Below are 24046 nucleotides of genomic sequence, written 5' to 3' on the forward strand. Positions count from 1 at the left end.
TCTTTTTATTTAAAATATAATAGTATTAAAATGTTAGTTTATTTTTTTAATCGTAAAATAGTTAATTTGTGCATTATTGTATGTTAATTATAAAACTTAGTTCTTACCATTAAGCGATATTGATATTTTCATTAATCATATTAATTATAGTACTTCCATCTTAAACTTAACCAATTTTAATTTTTTTTAATCATATAATTTGATTTTAGATAATCCAGGCAAATATTGATATAGACCGAAGAAAAATATTACTCTATGATGCAGTGTCACTTTCAGACCGCAAGCGAGCAGAAGTGAGTGACAGTGTCACTTTCAGACAACATAGGGTAAGTTCTAGATTTTGTATTTTCACCACCAGATTGGGCATTGTATCTAGAGTTGCGTTAACTCTATGAGATTATGCTTAAAAAAACTATTTTTAGACCAGATGTAAATTGTCGCTGCAATTGCTTATTAGTTTTGTTCGTTGGCTGCTTGATTTAACAAGCTGTGAGGTTTTCTATTGAATCCATGGACATGGCTATGCTTTCGCTAAAGAGAAGGTTAAAAAAGAAGGTTATCACAGATACTTATACAGGTGAGTCTAGAGGTAAAGTTTGGCAACTCATTTCAGGTGGCCAGGAACTTCTGTCAGCCAACCCTGGAATTTATCAACTTCTCTTATCCACGGAAATATCTGACTCATTGGAGAATCTCATTATCAAAGACCGTCACAAGAATTATTTCAAACAACAGAAGGGCCTGGACAGAGATCTCTGCATAATCTGTTGAAGGCCTATGCTGTGTATGACACAGATGTGGGGTATACACAGGGGATGAATTTCATAGCTGCCATCATTCTGCTTCACATGAAGGAGGAAGAAGCCTTTTGGGTTATGGTGGCACTGCTCAAAGGAACTGTGAATATGCCAAAGGAACTGTGAATATGCCAATCCGGGGTTTGTATTTGGAAGGTTTGCCTTTGCTACAGGATTACCTGAATGAGTTTGCAATGCTGGTGAATGAGCAGCTGCCTGAACTGGGTCGGCATTTTGAGGAGCAGATGATCACACCTTACATGTATGCCAGCGGATGGTTTATGACTCTGTTTTCTGCATATTTGCCTTTTCCCTTCACTCTTAGGATCTGGGATGCATTGTTCTCTGAGGGCCTGCAAAAGACTCTTTTCAGAGTGGGCTTGGCACTGCTAAAGCACTTTGAAGATGATTTGTTGAATTTGCCTTTTGAAGAATTGTTACAGTTCCTACTGCACCTGCCTGAGGAGATCAATTTGGATCTGGATTTGCTGTTGCTGCCAATTGCTAAAGTACCCACGTCGGAGAAGCACAATTATTGGGAGGAGCAAAAACTTGCATGGAGAAGTCTGCTGTGAAATCTGAACGTTGTAAACTGATGATCTTTTATTTTTCAAAACCTGTCGGGCGAGTGCTTTAGCAGCCCACCGGTTAATTCGTGCGCTCCTTCCATTGCACTGAATCTATCTTACTGCTTATATTTACCTTTAAACAGAATTCATGTCTGGTTCGCATGTACCGTGTCATATCATCACTGTATTTTTCAATTATTAAAACAAAATTAAAATGATTTCTCGTATTTATTCTGCGTTTTCTTGGTTGGCAATTTTATGATTAAGTATATCATTATTGGTTTCCCGGAGTTTACATTGTAATCTTATGGAATAGCAAAAGAATGGAATGTTTTTTTTATTTTACATGTACATAAATTTTATATATATAGTTTATAATGTATTGCAAAACATAAATAACATTAAAGATATTGTTACTTCTAAGTTCAATAAAATCTTAAATCAAAATAAATAATTTGTTTCTTTAGGTCCGATAGATCAATGTTTGGTCTTAAGGGACATTAACCATCATCACCATCATCATCATCAATTAAAATAGATTTATAATTTTATTAAATAATTATTGTAAATATAGCATTTTTTTAATTTTTTTTTTAATGACAAATCAAGCAGCTATTTTTCACTCACCATAACTTTTACCCTCCATCTAAATTCCTCATCAACCGAGACCTTCGTTAGTAGTATAGCCCTACTCATTCTAGCTTGCATTCCAAGAGGAGAAGCAACTACAGGACATCCTACAGGAATCCTGTAGCAGCTGATCCCTCTGAAAGACATACTCCAGAGACAGGGACAGCAAAGCATGGCAGAAGAGACATGCATGGAGCTCTTCTTCAATGTAAGAATATCAGTAGCAACAGAGGCCAGCATGCAGTGTGCATACAGCAACAACAAACGCAGGAATGGGTTCCAAATCCTGGAATCTGCATAACACGGCCGCGACCACACAGGTAAGTGCCTAAACTCATTCTTCAATTGCATAAATCATATTTTAAAAGCTGCATGACTATGGGAATGGTTTGGATTGAGTGGAATCGGTCACCAGTCAACTGGCCACTCTCGACCAGTTACATATCCTCGTGAAATCCAAATGAGCCCCGTTACATTCAAAATTTCCGATTACATGTGCAGCCAGCATGTGTGTAGTGTCCATTCAGGGAGAAATCGTCAGGACTGGTAGTGGTGGCGGTGGATAACAGGAGAGAGGAGGTGATGGCGGTTAGAAACACGTAGAAACATTATGGTTATGACATTGGATCAATGGTCTGGTCCGGCCACCTCATCCCCTCACCATGAATCATGTCGCAGTTAAAAGACGCTTAGTCGAAACATGCACCACCCTCTTTTCATTCTACACTCACGACGTTCTCGAATGGAGTACATATCCACCACTTTGAGAACAGTTAACCAGTCATCCTCCACTATTTTTTCTGCCTGATTTCGAAAATCTCTCGCTTATCGGGCTCTATCGGAAGCACAGATTCATTCTACAGGAATCGGGAGCCTTCTACAAGAAGGGTTCTACAGGAAAGGTAGAGGATAGCTCTACGGAAGGAAAACCAGGAATTTTCATTGAATTTGAAGCTCCAAATGAGGTAGGCTCGAAAAAAACTTCTTTGTGCATGATTTATTTGTACAAGGTGGTGAATTGAATGACATTAGTTTGAAAAATGAGACTAAAAGTCTGCCTGTGGATTGAGAAAAAGCGTGAAAGTTTGCCTGCATATTCCACTGAGTTTACCCAGTTCTTCCTCTGCATTCTGAAATATCCTCATCATTTTTAAATTCTCCTGTAAGGAAGATACTTGCAGTAGTAGAGGGCCACCCTCTGTGTGTGGAAAAATTGAATTTACATATCTATCTATGTGCTAAGAAGAGAACTTGTGTCCCTATGCTCTGTTCTATAAAAACAATTTTTTTTCTTTTCATAAACAGACAGTCAAATTCTGGGTGACAACAGTCTTAAAACAAGGGAATTATTGCTATTTGATATTGTAAGGACCACATGAGAAATTCCTTCTAGGGTTCAGAAGAAACTGAATTCAACTATCCTCTGTTCCAGTGATTGACTATTTGTTTTCCTAATCATTTTCTCTTCTGGTTAAAACATAAAAAGAGCACTCAGCACCATGCCAGGAGGATTCATAAGGAAAGAACCCTCAGACTCTAGCAAGTTGCATGAGCACCCTGAGGTGGTGGACCTTTTCACCCGAGCAAATTGGATATCCTTCTTTGACAAAATTTAGGGTCATGATGAGGAGATAATTGAAGAGTTTTTAATGTCTCTGAGACGACATCCAAAGACACATGCCACAGTTAGTTTTAGGAGTTTGACCCTAGAACTAACCCCTGAGCTCATCAGTAGAATTACTGGTCTACCATTGGGGATCCCTTGGAGCAAAGAAGAGAGATCCTTGGGCCAAGTTGCTAAGAAATCATTTTTTTTGCCCGAGGAGCATCCTGTAGAAGACAAAAACAGAGTTAGAAGGACAAGCTTGCCTCCTCTCTAGAGTGAAGTTAGTTATTAAATTATGAAGTACATCACATGTGAAGGTTGGTTTAGCATCATCTACGAATATCATTTCAGGTTGTTATGTGAATAAGGCATGGGATTGACTTGCCTCTAGCCAAGAAACTGAGCATCCCGTATTTCCTTCTTTGGTCCTTAATTGAATGTGGTACAAAGCTAAATGAAGGGATCCCAAATTAGTTGGCCCACCATGGGCTCATCAAACTATTGGTGGAAGATGCTTTACACACCTATACTGTCCCCATATCTTGGGAAATCTTCAGAAACATGTCCAGGGATGACAACATTAGAACTTTGGCTGAAAAAATCACCCCATCCAGCAGTGAGGATAGGGAGCACATTGAAGAAATTGAGAAAAACAATGATGAGGGAACACAGAACATTTAAGCAGAGGGAAAAACAGAAGAAGCACAAGAATAAAAGAAAGAAATTGGCAAGACTGTTAGGCCTAAAACAGAGGAAGAAACAACAGCAAAAACAACAAGGGAAAATAGGATACAGAGTAAAAAGGAAAAGGCTGAGAAAGCCCAAATGAAGGCTGCCACAACCAAAGCAATCACCCAGAAGGAAAAGGGAAAGGCACACCCTGAGATATCAGTTATACAGATAGAAATAGTGCACACAGACATTTCTACAGGAAGCGAAGAAAAAGACCAGCAGGAAGAGAAATCCCCAGAGACATTGGCAAGGGAGGTAGCAACTATGCTTGCTGCATTAAGCACACCTACAAAACAAAAAGGAAAGAGAAAGAGGCAAACCTCCATGTACTTTAAAGCCAGGAGAAGCACAAGGATCAAAGTGGGCAAACCCCAGCCACAATCAAAGGAACCAATTGTCATTGAGGACACAACCACTAAATTGAAAGAAGAGTCTCCTTCAAAGATATCTATCACCTATGAAAGAGGAAGCCCAAAAACCTCCACCTGGAGAGAAAGAATTAGGATGATGGACTCAAAAACAGCTCTACAGGAAGCTGAAACATCTCTATAGGAAACTCTAGCGATGTTAAAAGAGACTGAGAAATTGGAGGAGAAGGCAACCAAACAATCACAGGGAGAAGAAAAGATCGAGGAGATACTGGAGCCAAGCCCTCAGCCTAGCTTGGGCTCATATTACAACCTGTTAGAAGGTGGGAAGATCATCCCACAGAAGTTTGTTGTACCACTTTTCTTTGCATTGGAACAAGAGCGGGTTAGGACTCACACTTGGATGAGGATTGCCAAATCCAAGGGCGTTGCAGACATAGGCCACCTAGAGGAATAGCTAAAAGAATCAAGAAAAGAGTTGGCCATGTTGAGGCAAATGGAAAGCAGTTAGAGAGCCAAATTACAGGAAGAGAATGAGCTGCTAAGAAAGCAGTTGCAGCTATAGGAAGGCCATAAGGAAGATATGCCGTCCATTGGGGGAGAGCAGCAACAACAAGAAGGACCTCTAGCAGATAGGGAAACAACCGAGGAATAGTAGAGAGAGGAAAAGCTGCCAACTGATGTTGAGATGCTGACGAAACTGCTACAGGAAAAGGAGTCATAGGCAGCAGAAGAAATACAAGCTTTAAAACAACAGGTGCAAGAGAAAGAAGCCCAAATGGCCTGCATGGCCAGTTGGGCAGTAGAAGCCTTACAATCTAGGCAACCTGCTAACTCATATGAATTATATCTTAAAGATCAATGGTTGCAATTTCAAATTAACACACTGGCCCAAAGGGACACTATTCCATTCCAGAATTACAATCAGATCATGTATTTGTGTGACAGTAGCTCAGCTAAAGATAAGGCCAAGTTAGCAGAATTCTATTTACACAACTTGGCACTTCCAAACATGAATCTATGGGACCCCAATGCAGCATTGGGAGATGTGCAACTAATGGCCATGGCCTCTTGGTTAAAACATGAGGAAAAGAGGGCAGCATAAATTTGGAAAGTTATGGACAGGGAGCTAAGTGAGCCACTCATGATTAGAGTAGAACCAGAAGATCCCTCAGCTTTAGTGTATGCCCATCAACACCTAGCCAACAACCCTTAGGTTCTCCTAGACTACATTGAAAGACAAGCTCAGGCCATTGCTCACTTTGAGGACATGGAAAGATTGTTGGGTGATAACTGCATTCATTCTTGCACAAGGAGATGGAACACATTGTCCCACATTCTGAAAATAAGAGAGTACCACTCCCCAACAAGGATGCAGGAGGCCTCGGCTAGAGTACCACTTTACAAACAGTCAATGCAAAATCTAAAGGCCAACTGGATTGGCCTAATGTTCAGTCCTCCATTTCTTTTGGGACTGCTGGAAGGGGTCAAAGAAGAAGAAGAACATAGGCAATGGGAGGAGGTAGAGAGAAAAGCAGGGTTTCATGACCAAGAAGAGGACATCACCTCAGAAGCTTGGGATGTCAGAGAGGCAATCAAAGCAATCAAAGATGATGAGCTAGATTAGTTGCTCAGATGATGAGCAACACATTCAGCAGGGGGGTGATGATGAGCCCCAAAAATGGGTAACTTATTGGGCTCATTTTGCCTATTATTCTCGATTAATCCACCATTTTTCATATTTCTATGCATGCTTTTGAATATATTTATGTTAATTGAATGAATGAGAATAGCCACTTGACCACAAAGTCTAATACGTGATTATTGCAGATTTTTGGACATCTTTTGGACCAAGGTCAAGCATTTATGACCAAGTTAACAGCCAAATACGAAGGAACAAGGCTGAGGAATTGTAGGAAGGGTGTCTCTTGCACTAAATGACCCCTTCCTCGAGTTCTCCACCATCAGCTCGGAGTTCAACAACCCACCAAAGATGATTTCAAGGGGTAGCCGAGTAGATTTTGTGAAGTGGCTGATTAACTGCAGTTTGAGTAGCCAAGCTCCTAAATTTAAGGAGGGCTATTGGGAATCCTTGTGGTGCATAAGTAGGAAGGCTTAAAGCCTTGGTAGTTTATCTATTGAACAGTTTTTTTTGCACTTTAGTGCAGCTCTGCATTTCACCTCATTTTCGAGCTCTTGGTGTAAACAATTTTGTGACATGATTATTTTTTGAGTAATGGAGATAAATTTCACTTTGCACTAGCTCTGAGCTTTCATAGGAGGTTGTAGCTCTTGGGGTTGGGCCCAACCCAAGTGCCAGTACCTCCTTTGTGTACTTTTATGTGTTTTTCTTGCATTCATAGAATAATTTCTGTTACCTAGGTTAAGATCTTGCTTTTTTACTTAGGTTGCTTTTGATGATTAAAATAGATTTTAGTGCTTCAAGTTGATTCGAAAGTTTGGAGACAGAAAATATCTACAAAAAGGCCATCAAGCAATCCTTGATCTCACCTCTCCCTCCTTGGGACCATGAGCCGAGACCAAGACATACTTGCTGCCACAAAAACACTGCTTTTGCCTTTCCATGCAATTGCTAGTATTAGATTTTTAGTTGGGAAAAGTTGCAACCAGTTGTACTTGCATGTTTAGATCTATTCTTGCTTATTTTCCATAGTTATCTTGCATGATTCCTTGTCTATAAACTTCTGTTCATCATGTTTCTGGTTTTTAGGTTAGATTAGGTCAAAATAGATAGATCTTCGGTTTCTTCAGTCTATGTTCGATCAGTTTTGGAAAATAGTATGCATAGAACCTGTAACGCATCACTACCTATCTTTCCTCCATCATACAACCTGATCCAACCCATAATCCAAGATGCCTTCCCTTCATTTGCCACACTTTTCCAATTTGCCCTAATTTCTACATTCTTGTGCAGCATTGCTCCCTCCATCCTTGAACAAGTCCAACCACCTTCATCACTCCTTAGCTTCATTTACCAGGTCCTAGACCCCTTAAAATCCTCTTCCATCCTCCATTTCCACTTTCCCACCGTTTTTTCCACCATCAACCCTCGAAAATCCTCTTTCGGCTCTTCCTGTAGAACATCCTATAGAACCTCCACAGACTTCCTGTAGAAGTTCATGTGAGCAGTTTTTCGAGATCTGATCACTGTGAAACTCTTTGAAAGGGTGTTAGGGACCCCTTAGGCCCTCTTCTCACCTTCCCAACCTCCTGCAAGCATCTACTCTATTTCCTTCTGCCAATCAACCTCTGCACAGTAAAAAATCGTTAAAGCACATGCATAATAATTCTGCAAAATTACTCAAAGATACAAAAAGATGTTTTTTCTAGATTTTACTTCAGAAGTAGCTTAGTCACATGCATTTTACCTTTCCAAGATCCAATGGCATCCATTTCTGCAGCTTTCATCTCTTTTCTTGCACCAGTAGGGTTGGCCGGTAAAACTAGGGTTTGCTAGGGTTTGCATTTCCTTTAAGCTTTCAGCGTCTTTTTACAAGTAGACTAGCCTCTTTTGAGTTAGCTTTCATCCATCACAGTTAAAACTTCTTCTAAGAGCTCATAGAAGTTGGCTTAAGCTCCTAGCAGACTTGTGCTAGCTGATAAAGTGACAGCCTGTGGTAAGAGCTAGTACTTGTGCATATAGCACTGTCGCTTCCAAGTTTGTTACGAACAACCAGGTTGATAAAAGTAAAGAAGGGAGTCCCAGGAGTCCCAAGAGTTGCAGCATCATTGCTGCAATACTGGAGCTCACCAGTTGCTGCACTGCTTCCTCAAAGGAAGAAGTTTCGGTCTCTACACACTCCCCAACCAAGGCCATGTAACCAGTGTACCGCTCGGGTTATCTCCTCTGTCCGCACTGAGAAGATGGTTGTCCCGCATTCTCTCTCGCATCCAGCATCAACTTGTTAGCTTCCCTTGAGCATTTTTGCCCATATCTAGAAGACTCTGCATGAGTGGATGTATCCGCTGCCGGATCCTCTGCATGCAGGTGCTCCACATCAATTTGAGGCTCCTCCTCCTTAAGAACCAAAAGTTCCTCCTCTGCATGCAACTTGAGCTCCCTCTCAAGGGACACTCGCATGGATTTTTGCTCATCGAACCTCAGATCTTTGCGTACCATTGTCCTCTGACTGGTAGGCAAGAACACCCAATAGTTGTGGGGTGTATCAGTGTACCCCACAAGTATCCCCAACTCAGTTGTTGGATCTAGCTTCTTCTGGGCATCTTTGGTCACATGAGAATAAAATGATGATCCAAAGATCGTGAAGTGACTCACATCTGGTCTCTTCCTGGAAAATGCCTCCACTGGTGTCTTCATTCCTAGTATATGATGCGGGCTTCTATTCTGCCAGTATACTTCTGTATTGCATGCCTCATCCCACAAATGAAGTGGTAGGCTTTGGTCATGCAGCATCGCTCGAGCTGCTCCCTCAATCGATCTGTTCTCCCTTTCGGCCACCCCATTCTACTATGGGTTATGGGGTGTCGTCAACTCCTATTTAATTCCTTCTGCTGCACAGATTTCCTTAAACTGTTGGGAGACATAATCTCCACCATTGTCACTTCATAAGGCCCTTATTTTATTACCAGATTCTTTCTCTACCAAGACTTTGAACTCACAAAACCTTGAGAAGGTTTGATCCTTCTTTTGCATGAACTAGATCCAACATCTACGAGAAAAAACATTAATAAAAATAACATAGTACCTTTTTTTAGCAGTGGAGGCTGCAGAGAATGGTCCACACACATCTATATGAACTTGATCTAGGTTGATCCAACTCTACTGTCTCGATCCTCAAAGGAATATTTCACATACTTACCCAAGGTACAACCTTTGCACGTGTCCACTTGCTCCAGTTTTCGCTTGGAAAGTCCAGTAGAAATCTGTTGCATGATCTTCAAGGCCCCATGGTGCAAGTGGCCCAATCTTCTATGCTATAGCTTGCCAACATCTTGGCTCTGCACCAACTCAGCTTTGGAACTCAATGTAGCACAATTGTCTACCTCCAACTTGTAGAAATTCTTTACTCGAATCCCAATCCTCTTGGTCTGTCCAGTGCCGATATGCATCAAGAATTCCTTTTCTTTACTAAAGACTACATCATAGCCTTTGTCTTCCAGCATAGCGATAGACATAAGATTCTTCTTCAGACCAGGCACATACTTTACATCAGTCAGGGTGAGAGGAGCTCCATGCTCCCTCTGAAATACAACCGTACCTTCACCTGAAACACGGTACCTTCCATCATCGCCCATATTGATGCGCATCTCGAGGTCCTTCTCCTCGAAGGTACTAAATAGATTATTGTCATCGGTCATGTGGAATGAGGCTCCATTGTCCAGGTATCAAACACAACCCAGCATCAATGAAGCCATGCATGCAATGAGGGTGAAATCCAATTCGAACTATGAGGCCAGTGCCTCACCATATGATCCCTTTGAGGATCCCTTCTTGGATTTATTCTATTGACAATTCGTAGCATAATGGCCCACCTCATGACAATGAAAGCATCTCACTTTTGATTTGCCAATCTTTAGAATGGGATGCCTTCCCCTTCCCTTTCCTTGCCTTACTCGCTAAGGCTAGATTTTCTTCATTATCTTTCTTTGATGAAGATCCATCTTTGGTGCTTCTTCTTATCTCCTCCTGCATCAGATCTGACCAAAGTCGTTCCCAATTTGGCAGTTTCTCTCTTCCATTTACCAAGTCTTGGTAGCTATGCCATCTCTTAGGAATACCAACGAGAGCAAGACTCACCATGTCATCATTGGCTGTCGTGATCCCTACATTTCCAAGCTCATCCATGCAGGTGGTGAGCTTGTTTAGATATGTAGAGATCGTGTCGCCCTTTTCACACTTGATTTTTGAAGCTTGCCTTTCAGCACCAGCTTCCTCTGATCGTTATTGTTTTGATATAGATCCTTCAATTTTTTCCACATTGAAAATGGTGTCTCCTTCCCGCAGAGACTTGAGACTATGTGGTCTCGAACTCCCTCCAAAAGAATCCTCCTCGCTTTAGCTAAACATTTCTTCCATTTCGCTAGTTCTTGGGCATTAGTAGCTTCTGGCTTGGGGAATTCTTAATCAATGAAGTCCTTCAAACCATTTTCCTCTAATATTTCTTCCACGCGATCCTTCCAGGCCAGATAATTCGAGCTTCCATCAAGGGCATACTCGAGTCTCAAACCGTTGAACGCCATTGGTGAACTTTGAGATGTGATAAGAATTCGATTTCTATAATCAGGGACTTCAAACTTCAAACTTCTCCCTTCTTTGTATATTTTTCTTCGTTTTGATCACCTTTTCTCTGATACCATGTAGAATTTCCCACTTTAGTTCACCAGATAATGCAATATACTAAGGAAAATACTTGATCTACTTCTATAAACAAAATTGCGGAAGCTTGATCGATTTTGAGCAAGATCAAATAAAACACATATAACAGAGAATGAGAAATCAATCACACATGAACATAGAAGAATACTCTGGGGAAAGATTCAACTAAAAACCCTGATCTCTGTATTATCATACAAGTGGAAATATGTCCGGATTACACAAAGCTTTAGCTCACAAGCTATTCAGCTCTTTAGACTGAATAGACAAAACATATGCCTTCCTTCAATCCTCCAAGCCTCCTATTTCCTTGTGCAGTTTCTCTTGGGTCCTCTGGCTACCACCTGTGTGAATTCACCTCTCACACAACTCACCAAACTCAGAAGTAACTACGCAATCTCCAAGGAATGAATCCTTCTGCATGCAAGAGATATCCTCAATGTAATATTCCAGCAACTGATAGTACATTGTCCCATAATCTGATCTCAATTGGGTCTCTGACTGAGCTGACATGCATGAGTTATTTATGAGAGAATATTCAGTTATCTGAAGTGCAGTAGTTACATGCATGCATGCATTAACTAACCGAACTCACAATCAATTCCACAAACTGTTGGAACTAATCTAACTGGACTTAACTCAGTTAACTAAGCTAACCAATTACAACTCAAAGTACAATTCATCCTGATCTCCTTAATCAAGGGATAACTTTCTCAATCAAAGGGAAAATTGTTGCATGTCTTCACATAGACTTCATGTTTGATTTTCTCCAACTAATTAACTCAAGATGAATTAATTAATTATTTTTCAAACAACTTCTAAGATCAAATTCGAATTTTAATTCTCAATTTTATTTCAGGGACTAACTAAAATTGGAATGTATCCTGAAATGCTATTTATAACAATGATATTTTTATCACTTCTATATTTAGCATTCTTGTTGCTATTTTCAACATGGGGCTCCTCCAACATGCTCCAAATCAACAAAGTTGCCTCAAGCTTTTTTGCCGATTACCATCTTGGAAAAAACTTTTCCCTTATTGATATTATCTTATCTCCAGGGAGAGGAAATCTGGGAAGGCAAGTTCCATCAACCCCTCTAGGCCAACAATCACCATTAACCTAAGGCCTCCTAGCCTTTCACAACTATCCACAACTGTCTTGCATGTGAAATTATTTTTTAGCACACTTTCCCACAACAATTTACATAATAAACCATATGCACATTATCATTAAAAACAAAAGAAAAGTTTCTGTACATCATGCATTCATACAACATGGGTCCACAATATCTAGATTGACAGGAAACATAACTGACATACAGGTGGTATACATTCTAATTTTACAAATAGCACAATCATGCATATCATAACATTATACTCTCTCATTTACAATTGCAATTCACATTGCAACATTTTACCTTCATGGGTCTTCATGTTTCCATTAAGCTACCCATACTTAATCCCATCAACAATGTTAGTCATAAATATACATTGTTTAAACAAGTATTAACTTTCGCAACCATTTTAGTTTCATGCATACAATATTGTCATGCATAAAAGTATATACAAATATCCAAACATTTCCAATTCCCATAGTGTACTATCAGCAACATATTGGTACATGAAGTAACTACCATAATCACTTTTTAATAACTTGCAATAAGCTTAAATCAAACCCAATTCATGCATATGTTTTAATATTTAGTCATGCAACACTAACTAATCAATGCTACCAACCATCTTAATGCAACCATGACAAGACGCAATCAACAACTAGCTATTACAGTCAAGTCTCAGTACTCCACTCATTGTTTATTTTATTTTTAATCTAAAGGGCTTCTTTCAATATCTTTTAAAACATCCTATTGTACTATTCAAGGAAAACCCCTCCCACCTTTTACACATGCTTTTGTTTCACACAAAATCACTATAATATGCATTTATCCTTTATAAATAGTGCATGATAACTTAAATTATGTTCATTAAATGTATCATTAATGTTATCACACATGTAAAGGTTGGTAGACAATTCTCACTTTCACTAGTTAGTGCTCAGGATTGTTCATAAGTGTAACAAAGGTTTATTGTCATTTATCCTAATCTTGATTCAAATGTCATGAACATATTTTTGCAGGAGACTTTATTACTTACTATTCTTCAATGCGGTTATAAACATGCACCATGCATCTCATGTCAAAAGTAGTTTATTGCATTTATTAATATGTGGATTTTTAGACTCATACCTCAGATGATGCCCAATAGTAGCATACCTTGATTTCTTTTTTGCTTAACAATTCCCAAAGGAGCCATTTTTGCAACCTTCAGCGCTTATACCACTTGTAACATCCCCCAATAACCATGCATGAAAATGCATAGAGTTAGAAAATTTTACAGAATTTACCCACGAGTAACTATTCAATTTACTATTCTAGATTCGTCGCTAACCATAAGATAGAATCCTCATCATTACATAGAGTAACTTCAATAAATGAATAGTAAGTTAGATAAACATTAACAACCACTGTTGTGGCATATTAACATAAACTTTTTGATGTGACCTTGCATCAATTCTATGATTCTTTTAACTCAATTAGTTAATCACATTCTTGATAATATAACCATCACATCATAGAATGGATCAACATTATAAAAACGACACAACAAGAAACCACATCATTAGACGCCAATATACCCTGGAAACCCCATAGGGTGAAAACCAACAAATGTTTATTTTTATTATTAAACTCATTTGACGGTGTTCACCCCTCACTCAATGGCTTATAAGGTAGTCCATCCCTTAACCATTGTCATAAAATATACAAGAAAATATCAATTAAATACAAAATATCTAGTTAAAATATAGTACAATCATCATGATATCATTTACCCATAAATCTTCAATATTTATATCTTTGTGGCATAGTTGTTCCATCAACGGACCATCGTGCAACTTTCACTCATCTGCATGGACAAATAATTATTTACCTGCCACCATGTTAAACATAATCTATCCTTTGCACAAGTCGCCATCCTTTCCCGCCATCATTGTCATCAACATATGTTGATATTGTTAGAGTCATTATTTCCATACTACCATCAGTGATCAAAATTGCTCTTTTCATATTCATTTTAGGTGTCCCACATATAATTTTTTTATCATTCCACTAGGTCATGAAAAAAATTTAGTCACTGATGGTAGTCCTAGTCCAAAAACATCACTCTTCCCTAATTGTGATTACTGTCTGGCATAGTTTCATATCTTGTTGACTGTGCATCATCCATGAAGTTATTTTTATCATGCCATTTGTATCAGTCATGAGGTCATTATGTCATCTTCAAATTCAGTCCTTCAAGGTCTCATTAGGTATTTTAGGGCTTTTCAAGGTTTCATTAGGTCATTAGGTTTGCCAAGGTTCCATTCCATTGCATAAGACCAACAAGTAAAGGGTGATCAAATAAAATCCCTTCACCATGTGAATATTATTTGTAAAGAGAAATTCTTATTTCATTATGTAATTTTATGTCTTTCAAATGTAATAATTTCACCATCCCAAGATGTTAGCTTAGTGTTCCAAAGATGCCAGACCATCAAAAGATCAATTTTTCAAAGGAAATAGTCAAGTGAAATGGTAAAATTTCAAAGGGTTAAGTGCATGCCAAAGGGAGTTGTCTTTTCCAGAGGGTGTCCAAATCATCATTTTCCACAAGCACTAAACCCTAATTTCCTCACCCATTGAGCTAGGGTTGGCTACAGAATCAGAGACATATGAGTATATGAGGCATAAGGGAGGTTATTTTGGCAAGTATGAGGCCATTTCATATCATCAAAATCAAGTCTCCATCATTTGTCAAGAAGTCATTCCAAGGGACAAGTCATTTACCACACATAAGGGCTGATTTTTCTTCAAACTGTATTTCTGACCAATAAAATGTGAATTTGACACAAGTGAGAGAGGTTTTTGTCCATCATAGAACAAGGAAGAAAAAACTCCTTCACTTTTTACATAGGTGTCATGGTTTTAGAGAAATGTCAAAAATGCAGTTTCTACAAGAGAGTTGCTGCACTTCTGGAGTGACTTTGGAAAAATCTATTTTTCTTCTATCTAGAGTCTCCAAATGACTTTCTTGATGAGTCAAATGATAACTAGACAAAAATATCTTTCCAATGAGCTATCATGAACTCAATTTGGAGTTGAAAAAGATCTCCAAAAGTTTCCTGCAAGAAAACACTTCATTTTTGCACCCTCATTCTGAAATTTTTGACCAGTATTGGGAGAATTGACTTTTCAAGGGCTATAATTGATCATTTTCAGTTCTTAATAGGTCCATTATATAGCCAAGAGAGAGAAATTTCCAACGAGCTATCATGGGCTCAATTTGGACAGCGGGAGAGCCTCCAAAAGTGGCCTGCAAAAAGGAGCTGCACATAGAGTAAGAGGCACTGCACATAGATTACGGAGCGCTGCGCATACAGATAGAGTGTTGTGCATAGGGCTTATTTTCCTATGCTTTTTTTCATGGTGCTATGCATAGAGCTAGAGCGTTGTGCACCTATACAAGGAGCTGCGCATAGGGCCGGAAAGCACCAAAACCACCCTATCAACCATCCAAATTGCTCTTTTTCCACCTAGAACCTCTAAACAAGTAAGTACACTAATTGAACTATCCTCCTCACACTCATTTCATGATTTTGAAGTTGGTCTTCTATTTAGATTTTCAAACCCTAGGTTGCGTAAAAAACCCTCCCTGCTTATCATATCCTTTATTCTCACATTCGATTAACAAAATCCCTCCACCTATCTCCTATACCCTAATTCCCTCAAACAAAATCCCTCCACCTATCCCCTATACCCTAATTCCCTCAAACAAAATCCATACACCTATCCCCTATACCCTAAATCCCCAAAACAAAATCCTTAAACCCCAATTTACTAAACAATCCCTACCAAAAAATACCCTCCTTCTCACTCTCACATCATATATATCTCATCCTACATCACACAAACTCCTCTCCCCTTCCCCTATCCCTATTCACCATAACTCACTTCTTGATTACCCTCTCTAGGGTTTCAAAGCTCCAACTTCAAAATACATAGATAAAGATGATAAAGGTTATGAGGAGGAGGAAAACAGTGGCAGTGGAAGCATGGGAGATGAACCTCAACATCAGAGAAAACCACATAAGGGAGGCAGAATGATCAGAGAGGAACCATCAAACATCAGAGAGTTACATGATTCTCATATTATTGTCTCTTGTTTCAGGCATCTAGGGTGTTATGAGTTTTATGAGCAGGTAGAAAGAGTTCAACATCATCCTGATCTGACCAGGATTTTTGTAGCCAATCTCCATGATAACAAGATAACTCTTGCTTGGGTGACATTTATAGTTTTATCCTCCATCATTGCGATGCTACAAGGATTCCAAATGTGGGGGAAAAATGGCATAAAACACAAGACTTGGATGAGCACTACTATGAGCCATACATTAAATCTAGGTACAGGAATGAAAAGAAGATGATCTTTACTTTTAGGTTCCTTGAAGACAAGTATGCCCCTATGATGAGGATCATTATGAAGTATTTTACATGTGAGGGCAAATTTTCTGGATTGTACACCTATCATATTAGGCTTCTTATGCACTTCACAAGAGTGAAAATGTTGAACATCCCATATTTCTTATTCAGGAACATTGAGAAGATGACCTACATTGTATAGAAAAAGCCATACCCCCAGCAGATGAGTAGTATCTATCACTATTCCTTGATTAAGATGATTGTGCTACATAATCTCAACCTCCTCAACATCTCCTGGGATACATTTATTGCCAATGACATCTTCAATGGTCCTCAGATTCCTCCATTGGTGCCCCAAGAAGCAGAAAGGCCTTCTAGCAGTGCCAAAGTAAAGAAAAGTGAGAAGGCTGAAGAGACCAAGGTTGTTGAGAAGCCAAAAACCTATAAAACATATTAGAGAGGGGCTAGAAAGTTGTTTGCAATGGATAGGCAAGTGTTTACTCCATTTGATGTGGAAGGGGACTTGCCTTCTTCTTCAACTCATAGGCAAATGATTTCTCCACAAACTATGGAAGGGGATTTGCCTTCTTCAACACAATGGGTACAACAGGTGCAACAAGTGCATAAAAGGAAAGAAAAGATGCTGGAGGAAAGCCTCAATGATGATGAGGAAAGGGAATTTGATTTGATGGAACATGATGGATTAGAACAACCACACATTCATCATGGCATTGAGCTAGTCGACTTGGAGGCTCAAGATGAGACAAATGAAAATATAACCATAAGGGAAAAAGATGCACAGATCCGAGCATTGATGTACAATTTGGCGAGAGCTAAACATGTCATTTCATACCTTGAGCAATAGAACAAGCAGCTAAGTGACAAACAAGTCCTCATGGAGCTGGAACTTCTCAAAGAAAAGAAGCAAGTTGACAAAGGAAAATCAAAAATGAAGGAGGAAGAAACCCCAGCCACCTTGACTACAAAACAAAGGCTTGAAAAGGACATTGAGGAGGATAGAGAAACATGGCTTGATAAGGTCAATTTGCATTTGCAGAAGCTGCTACAAAGGGTCATCAGGGACAATCAAATCATGAGGCATATGGCTCGCCATTACGGGACCCAGAACAATATTTGTAACATAAGAGTCAAGTAAATGAAGACAAGGCTAAAACAATCACTCAAAGGCAAAAAGGAGGGTGATAGGCTTAGGTTTCTTGCTGAAGCGTCCTTGGCTAACCCAGACACTTGATGGTGGTTTTCTCCACAAATTTTGAGAATTTTTGCCTTCTTGAAGAATTTTGCAATTTTTGACTCAGGAAAATTGGCTCTATGCGCAGTGCCATTAGCACTGTGCTTTTCCTAGGGGCATCTAAATAGGAAATGGTCAGTATTTTTGGATTCACAATGATGAGTACATGCACCTTGTGCATTTACTCAACCAAAAGGTCAAAAAACACCCAAAAATGACATTTTTGCCTTCTTTTTGAGCCACAGAAGCAATCTTGGGAGAATCACTTTTTGCAGGGTCAAATCAACTCCAAATGGGAAACTAAAGGGAGATTTGGGAAGTATATAGGATATGATTTCCAATGAGCTATCATGAGCTCAATTTGGGCATCGGGAAGACCTCTAAAATGGTCCTTCAAAAAGCACTGCACATAGAGCTTGGGCGCTGCGCATAGGGCAATTTTATCATGAATTTTCACTTCACTATGCCATGACTATAATTTTGAGTTTTCTCTCAGATGATGTCTTTACTGATGTAAATGGTAACTAGGCATGTAAATAGGATGGATAATAGTTACTAGAAGGTAGATTCATTAGATTAAAAGTTATCTTGAGGACAAATGAATCAGTTTCCTCCCTTTTAGAGGCAAGTTGTTAGGTTGCCTAGATTCCAGTTTCTTGTTCAGTTTTTGATGGATTAGTTCCTCATCTTAGGGATTCGACCCCTGAGGATGGGAGGAGGTTGAATCAATATATATATCTTCTTCTTCTTTCTAATTGTAAAGGGTTGGACTCAATTGGATGCTTAGGTTTTGAGCAGACATCATTTTGTACTAGTTACAACAGGAGATTAATGAAAAATTGTAGCTATTTCTTTGGGATCCATGTGGTATGATGCTGAGTTTAATTTTTCTTATGTTTTCATGTGTTCAAATGTATTGTTGACTCCATTTCATCATTTCATACTCTTTATGTGAATGTATACAAGTCTAAAAGGCATAATCCATAACTTTTATGCTCTGTTTTGGGTAGACATTTCACAGTGTGTGTTTTCTTCAGTTTAGGAAGAATCCATGAGGTTTACATGCTATTCCTATCTCCTCACCTTTATTTTCACCTCATCCATCAAACCCTAAGGTTCTGATCGTTGTGCCTACCTTGCCCTATCAAACACCCTATAGTTTTGACCTAATTTCCTTACCCTAACTATTTGGCTCTTCCTAATCCAGCAAAACTCTTCAAAATCAAATCAAACCTTGTGCTACTATACCTAGCCTAATATCAGTTTCTAGATCCAGTCAATTTGGTTGAGATCCTTACGGAGAGAGCCCTCTGTTGGCCTAGTAGGGCTAGCTACATGGCTAAGCGTTGTTTGTGGTTACCCTAGCATTGCCTTCCTTCAACCTGAGGTTCAATCCAACTGATAATAGATATCATCATTACATAAAGTATTAATCAACCAATAATCAATCTTAAATAATGATTCTTTAACATCTACTCATGTGCATACATGAAATGTAAATATAATATCACAACATGCTTCTTGTAACAACACTGCTCATGCATTAATTATAAGAAAATAATTATCAAAGCATGTCAAAATAAATACCACATTACTATGATCCTTCTCACAGAAGCACATTTTATTTTCCAAAGGAAAATGTTGTAACTCTCCATTTTCATTTAAAGGATGCTAACATTGTTGCTTTGATTTCTGTGCATTTAATTAGATAAAACTTATTCAAAGAAAGTTGACCCCTAAATTTTTTCTTTGTGCATGTAACTGAGTAATCTTTCTCAATGCAATATATTATTATTATTATTATTATTATACATGCAAATGCATGCCCCCTCTAAGGGAAAACTACCATAATAGACACCATTATTGTGAATGCAAATGCAAGTCCCTTTTTCAAAAAGCATATTTTCCAAGTTAGAGCTATTTACAATGTCTATTGTACTTGCAATTATGTGCTCTGTTCTTAAAACAAAACTAATGTCTTAGTTATTATTTCTTGTTTGCGGATATATGTATTTTCCAAAGGAAAGCTAATGCATTTATTACATGTAATAATTTGTTTTTTTTTCCAAGGTCTAACATAATAATTATTCTTTTTTTGTACACAAATCCATGTTTCTCCTTAAAGGGTCTAACACAATAATTATTTCATTTCCATACATATTTCTTCTCAAGGATCCTACATCCTAAGTGTACTTTTCATGGATGCAAATATCATATTTCCTTTTAAGAGATCAAACACAATATTTCTAATTTTTATGCAAGGAAATAACATATTTCTTTTCAAGAAATATAATTCATTAACTATTGTTTTTTATGCATGCAAATACATGTCTATATTCTCAAAAGGAGAGTTTAAACATAATAGACATTAAACACAAGTTTCAATTTCAAGAATTCTAGCACACAACTAGTATTTTCTCTGCATGCAAATACATATATTTATAACACATTGGTTGTTCTTTGTGCATTCACTAAATAATCTTTTTTCAAAGGCCTAATGCATATCACCATTCTTTCGTGCATAATCACACATTCTTCTTTTCCAAGAATTTAATACAATAATGCATGCACAATCTTTTCTCTGATCCAAGAGTCTAATACGATAATGTATGCAAGGCATTTCACTTTGAAATATAATACAATGATGCATGCAATTAATATTTCCTTTTCAAGAATTAGCATAGAAATTCACTTTAAAAATTAAAATGTAATGGATATTATTATTGTGCACATATTTCTTTAAGTGTCTATAGGAATCATGCTAATATCTCCAAGGAAATTAAATCTAATTTTCTCTCATTATTTCTTGGAAATGTTTTTTTTAATGAAATAACTTATTTTCTTTCTCTTTTCATAAGAAAAGTTTACATACATTATTTTCAAGAACAATATCATGATTTCTTTAATATTTTTGTGAATCGGTTTCACGTGTGTTTTCTTTAAAAAACAACACCCCTAACTTATCTTTTTATTGTACATAAACTAAGCAAAAATTTTCAGGAACTTAGCAAGATATACACATACATGCATGCAATATTTTAATACACACGAACTTTGCATGATTTTCCAAAGAGATTAACAAAAATACCAAACAACTTACTCTTTTCAAATAGTACCACAAAAATTAACTACTCTTTTAACCAAAAAAATATAGTTACTTATCTCTTTGGTGTGGTCTGGCCTCGCCTTGAAAGGTGCTATGGTCATTCCTTAACTCCCAACAATCTTTGCATCCTTTGCACTCCACATTAGGCTGTCAAGATTGTAGGGAATCTCACATTTACAGTACATTGCCACTCTGTCCAAGGTGAAACCACCGGTAGCATATTTTCACTAAAATTGGTAGAAGTAATCATCGAAACCAACACTCTCGAGCTTGGTGTAGTTCTTGAAGCTATGAACAATACTTTTCCCTCAATTGTGTTAGCATTCTACACATAAAAGTGGTCAGAGAGGAAGAGATCCTTGGCACCACAAAACTTCCTCTGCCAACCGATGGATTTCTGGGGCCTGTAATACCAAAAAACCTTCAATTTGATTAGTTAATATTATTTATTTTAATTTTCATTTTGATTAGTTAATATCATTTATTCTAATTTTCTTATAGTTCAAAGAATAAATTTTCTTATAATTTATATTCAAAAATTGATAATCATGGAAAATTAAACTTAAGATTTTAAAGTTTAAATATGTTTCATTTGCTATTTCTATAATTAATTAGTATTTTTACAAAATTTCTCATTAAAAGTTATAAACTTCTGTCAGCCAACCCTGGAATTTATCAACTTCTCTTATCCACGGAAATATCTGATTCATTGGAGAATCTCATTATGAAAGACATACATCGCACTTTGCCATCACAAGAATTATTTCAAACAATAGAAGGGCCTGGACAGAGATCTCTGCATAATCTGTTGAAGGCCTATGCTGTGTATGACACAGATGTGGGGTATACACAGGGGATGAATTTCATAGCTGCCATCATTCTGCTTCACATGAAGGAGGAAGAAGCCTTTTGGGTTATGGTGGCACTGCTCAAAGGAACTGTGAATATGCCAATCCGGGGTTTGTATTTGGAAGGTTTGCCTTTGCTACAGGATTACCTGAATGAGTTTGCAATGCTGGTGAATGAGCAGCTGCCTGAACTGGGTCGGCATTTTGAGGAGCAGATGATCACACCTTACATGTATGCCAGCGGATGGTTTATGACTCTGTTTTCTGCATATTTGCCTTTTCCCTTCACTCTTAGGATCTGGGATGCATTGTTCTCTGAGGGCCTGCAAAAGACTCTTTTCAGAGTGGGCTTGGCACTGCTAAAGCACTTTGAAGATGATTTGTTGAATTTGCCTTTTGAAGAATTGTTACAGTTCCTACTGCACCTGAGGAGATCAATTTGGATCTGGATTTGCTGTTGCTGCCAATTGCTAAAGTACCCACATCGGAGAAGCGCAATTATTGGGAGGAGCAAAAACTTGCATGGAGAAGTCTGCTGTGAAATCTGAACGTTGTGAAGCAATGTTGGTGGAAAACATCCCACTGTTATTAGCAGGAACATAAATTTATTGATTCAGCCCAGAATTGTGAAAAGGCTCTCTTGTGATTAATTAAAGGCAATTGACTGTCAATTGTTGTGGCCTATTAAGCTGCAGAACTAAATCTGTCAGGTTCAGAGACGAGATGATTGGCCTCTGCAGGCCAATGCAGGCCAAGTTAAATTTATGAAGAAGAGGGCAATTTGAAAAAAAGCGGGCTAAATAGTCATCCGTCATTCGGGTATGGACCAAGGCGCACTCAGTGAGATGTCTAAATCCCGCAAAATCTGTTGGAAAAGCGGTGAGAATGCAGCTGTTTAATGTGAGCAGAGTAAGAGTACTGCATGAGAAAAGGGAATGCGACAGGGTTATCATTTGGAAGGAATATTTGAGAAAGAGACGTTTCACATTCTTCGTCGCAACGCACCGCAGCCATTCAGATAGGCTTTCGTGTGTAAACCGCCGCGGTTTACACACGAAAGCGTATCTGAATGGCTGCGGTGCGTTGCGACGAAGAATGTGAAACGTCTCTTTCTCAAATATTCCTTCCAAATGATAACCCTGTCGCATTCCCTTTTCTCATGCAGTACTCTTACTCTGCTCACATTAAACAGCTGTATTCTCACCACTTTTCCAACAGATTTTGCGGGATTTAGACATCTCACTGAGTGCGCCTTGGTCCATACCCGAATGACGGATGACTCTTTAGCCCGCTTTTTTTCAAATTGCCCTCTTCTTCATAAATTTAACTTGGCCTGCATTGGCCTGCAGAGGCCAATCATCTCGTCTCTGAACCTGACAGATTTAGTTCTGCAGCTTAATAGGCCACAACAATTGACAGTCAATTGCCCTAAATAATGGAAAAGAGGATAAAAGGAAGGTGAAATGTCATAGGTTGCAAGTGAGGAGGAAAATGAGGAAAATAATGGAAATTGAAGAAAATAGAGGCTTCATTGATTATAAAAAAAAATGCTTATGAGGATCAGTTCATAGCTTTGTTGAAAAACACGACACTCGAGGATAGATAACTCTTTCTCACCATTGTCCTACAACCCTTTTTTTTTATGATTACTTGTAAGCGTGTCTAAATCATTGGATATTTCCTTTTAGTGCATACTTATCTACTCCTAGGGTTTTGGTTTTGAGTAGGGATTTGCTTGTTTCCTTTGGTTTCTATTGTTGTTTTTTTTCACCTATGGTTCTAATCTACATTGCATGTCTAAGTAATCAATGGGAGGGTGTAAGGATCGTATTCATATCTACATTTAAAAAAGATATTACCTTCCTTTATGTAGGTTTCATTGAAAAGAAGAGATTGCATGAGAATTTTATGCATTATTTTCCTTTAAGACAAGTCACAAACATCATAAAAGTTTCACACCATTTATCTCTGACTTAATCAACAACCATTAAAATCAATGCATAGTAAAAATAATTCAATATTTTGCTTTTCTCTAGTAACAGACCCACAATTTCTTTGGTTCTAGAGCCTTGGAATAGGTTGATGAGGTAAACTATCCAAGGCCACTAAAACAAACATAGAATTGTGAGATAGGGAGGGAAAATCCATTTGTAGTTGCATATTTCTTTTGAATCCCTTCTAACAAAAGGGTCAATTACGACATCACATTGGTTCTAGTGGAGGGATCTACCCTACTTTACTAGGTCTTGGTGACATTGGTCTACACGT

The 24046-nt window shown here is 38.2% G+C and overlaps 1 protein-coding gene and 1 pseudogene across 1 annotated transcript; both read left to right on the top strand.

The window, feature by feature from the left end:
• The first annotated feature begins 510 nt into the window (after positions 1–510).
• LOC149196611 (uncharacterized) lies at positions 511–1372 on the top strand (annotated as a pseudogene).
• Positions 1373–2182: 810 nt separating this feature from the next.
• On the top strand, positions 2183–22326 carry LOC149196612 (uncharacterized). The gene is made up of 2 exons (XM_089408369.1): positions 2183–2316; positions 21546–22326. The coding sequence occupies exons 1-2, from the start codon at positions 2183–2185 to the stop codon at positions 22324–22326; spliced, it is 915 nt and encodes a 304-aa protein (XP_089264495.1).
• The last annotated feature ends 1720 nt before the right edge of the window (positions 22327–24046 follow it).

This window comes from Pinus tabuliformis, chromosome 2_2 (genome assembly GCF_031772625.1).
Source record: "Pinus tabuliformis cultivar Carrire ecotype Pingquan chromosome 2_2, CPIR1, whole genome shotgun sequence".
NCBI lineage: Eukaryota > Viridiplantae > Streptophyta > Pinopsida > Pinales > Pinaceae > Pinus > Pinus tabuliformis.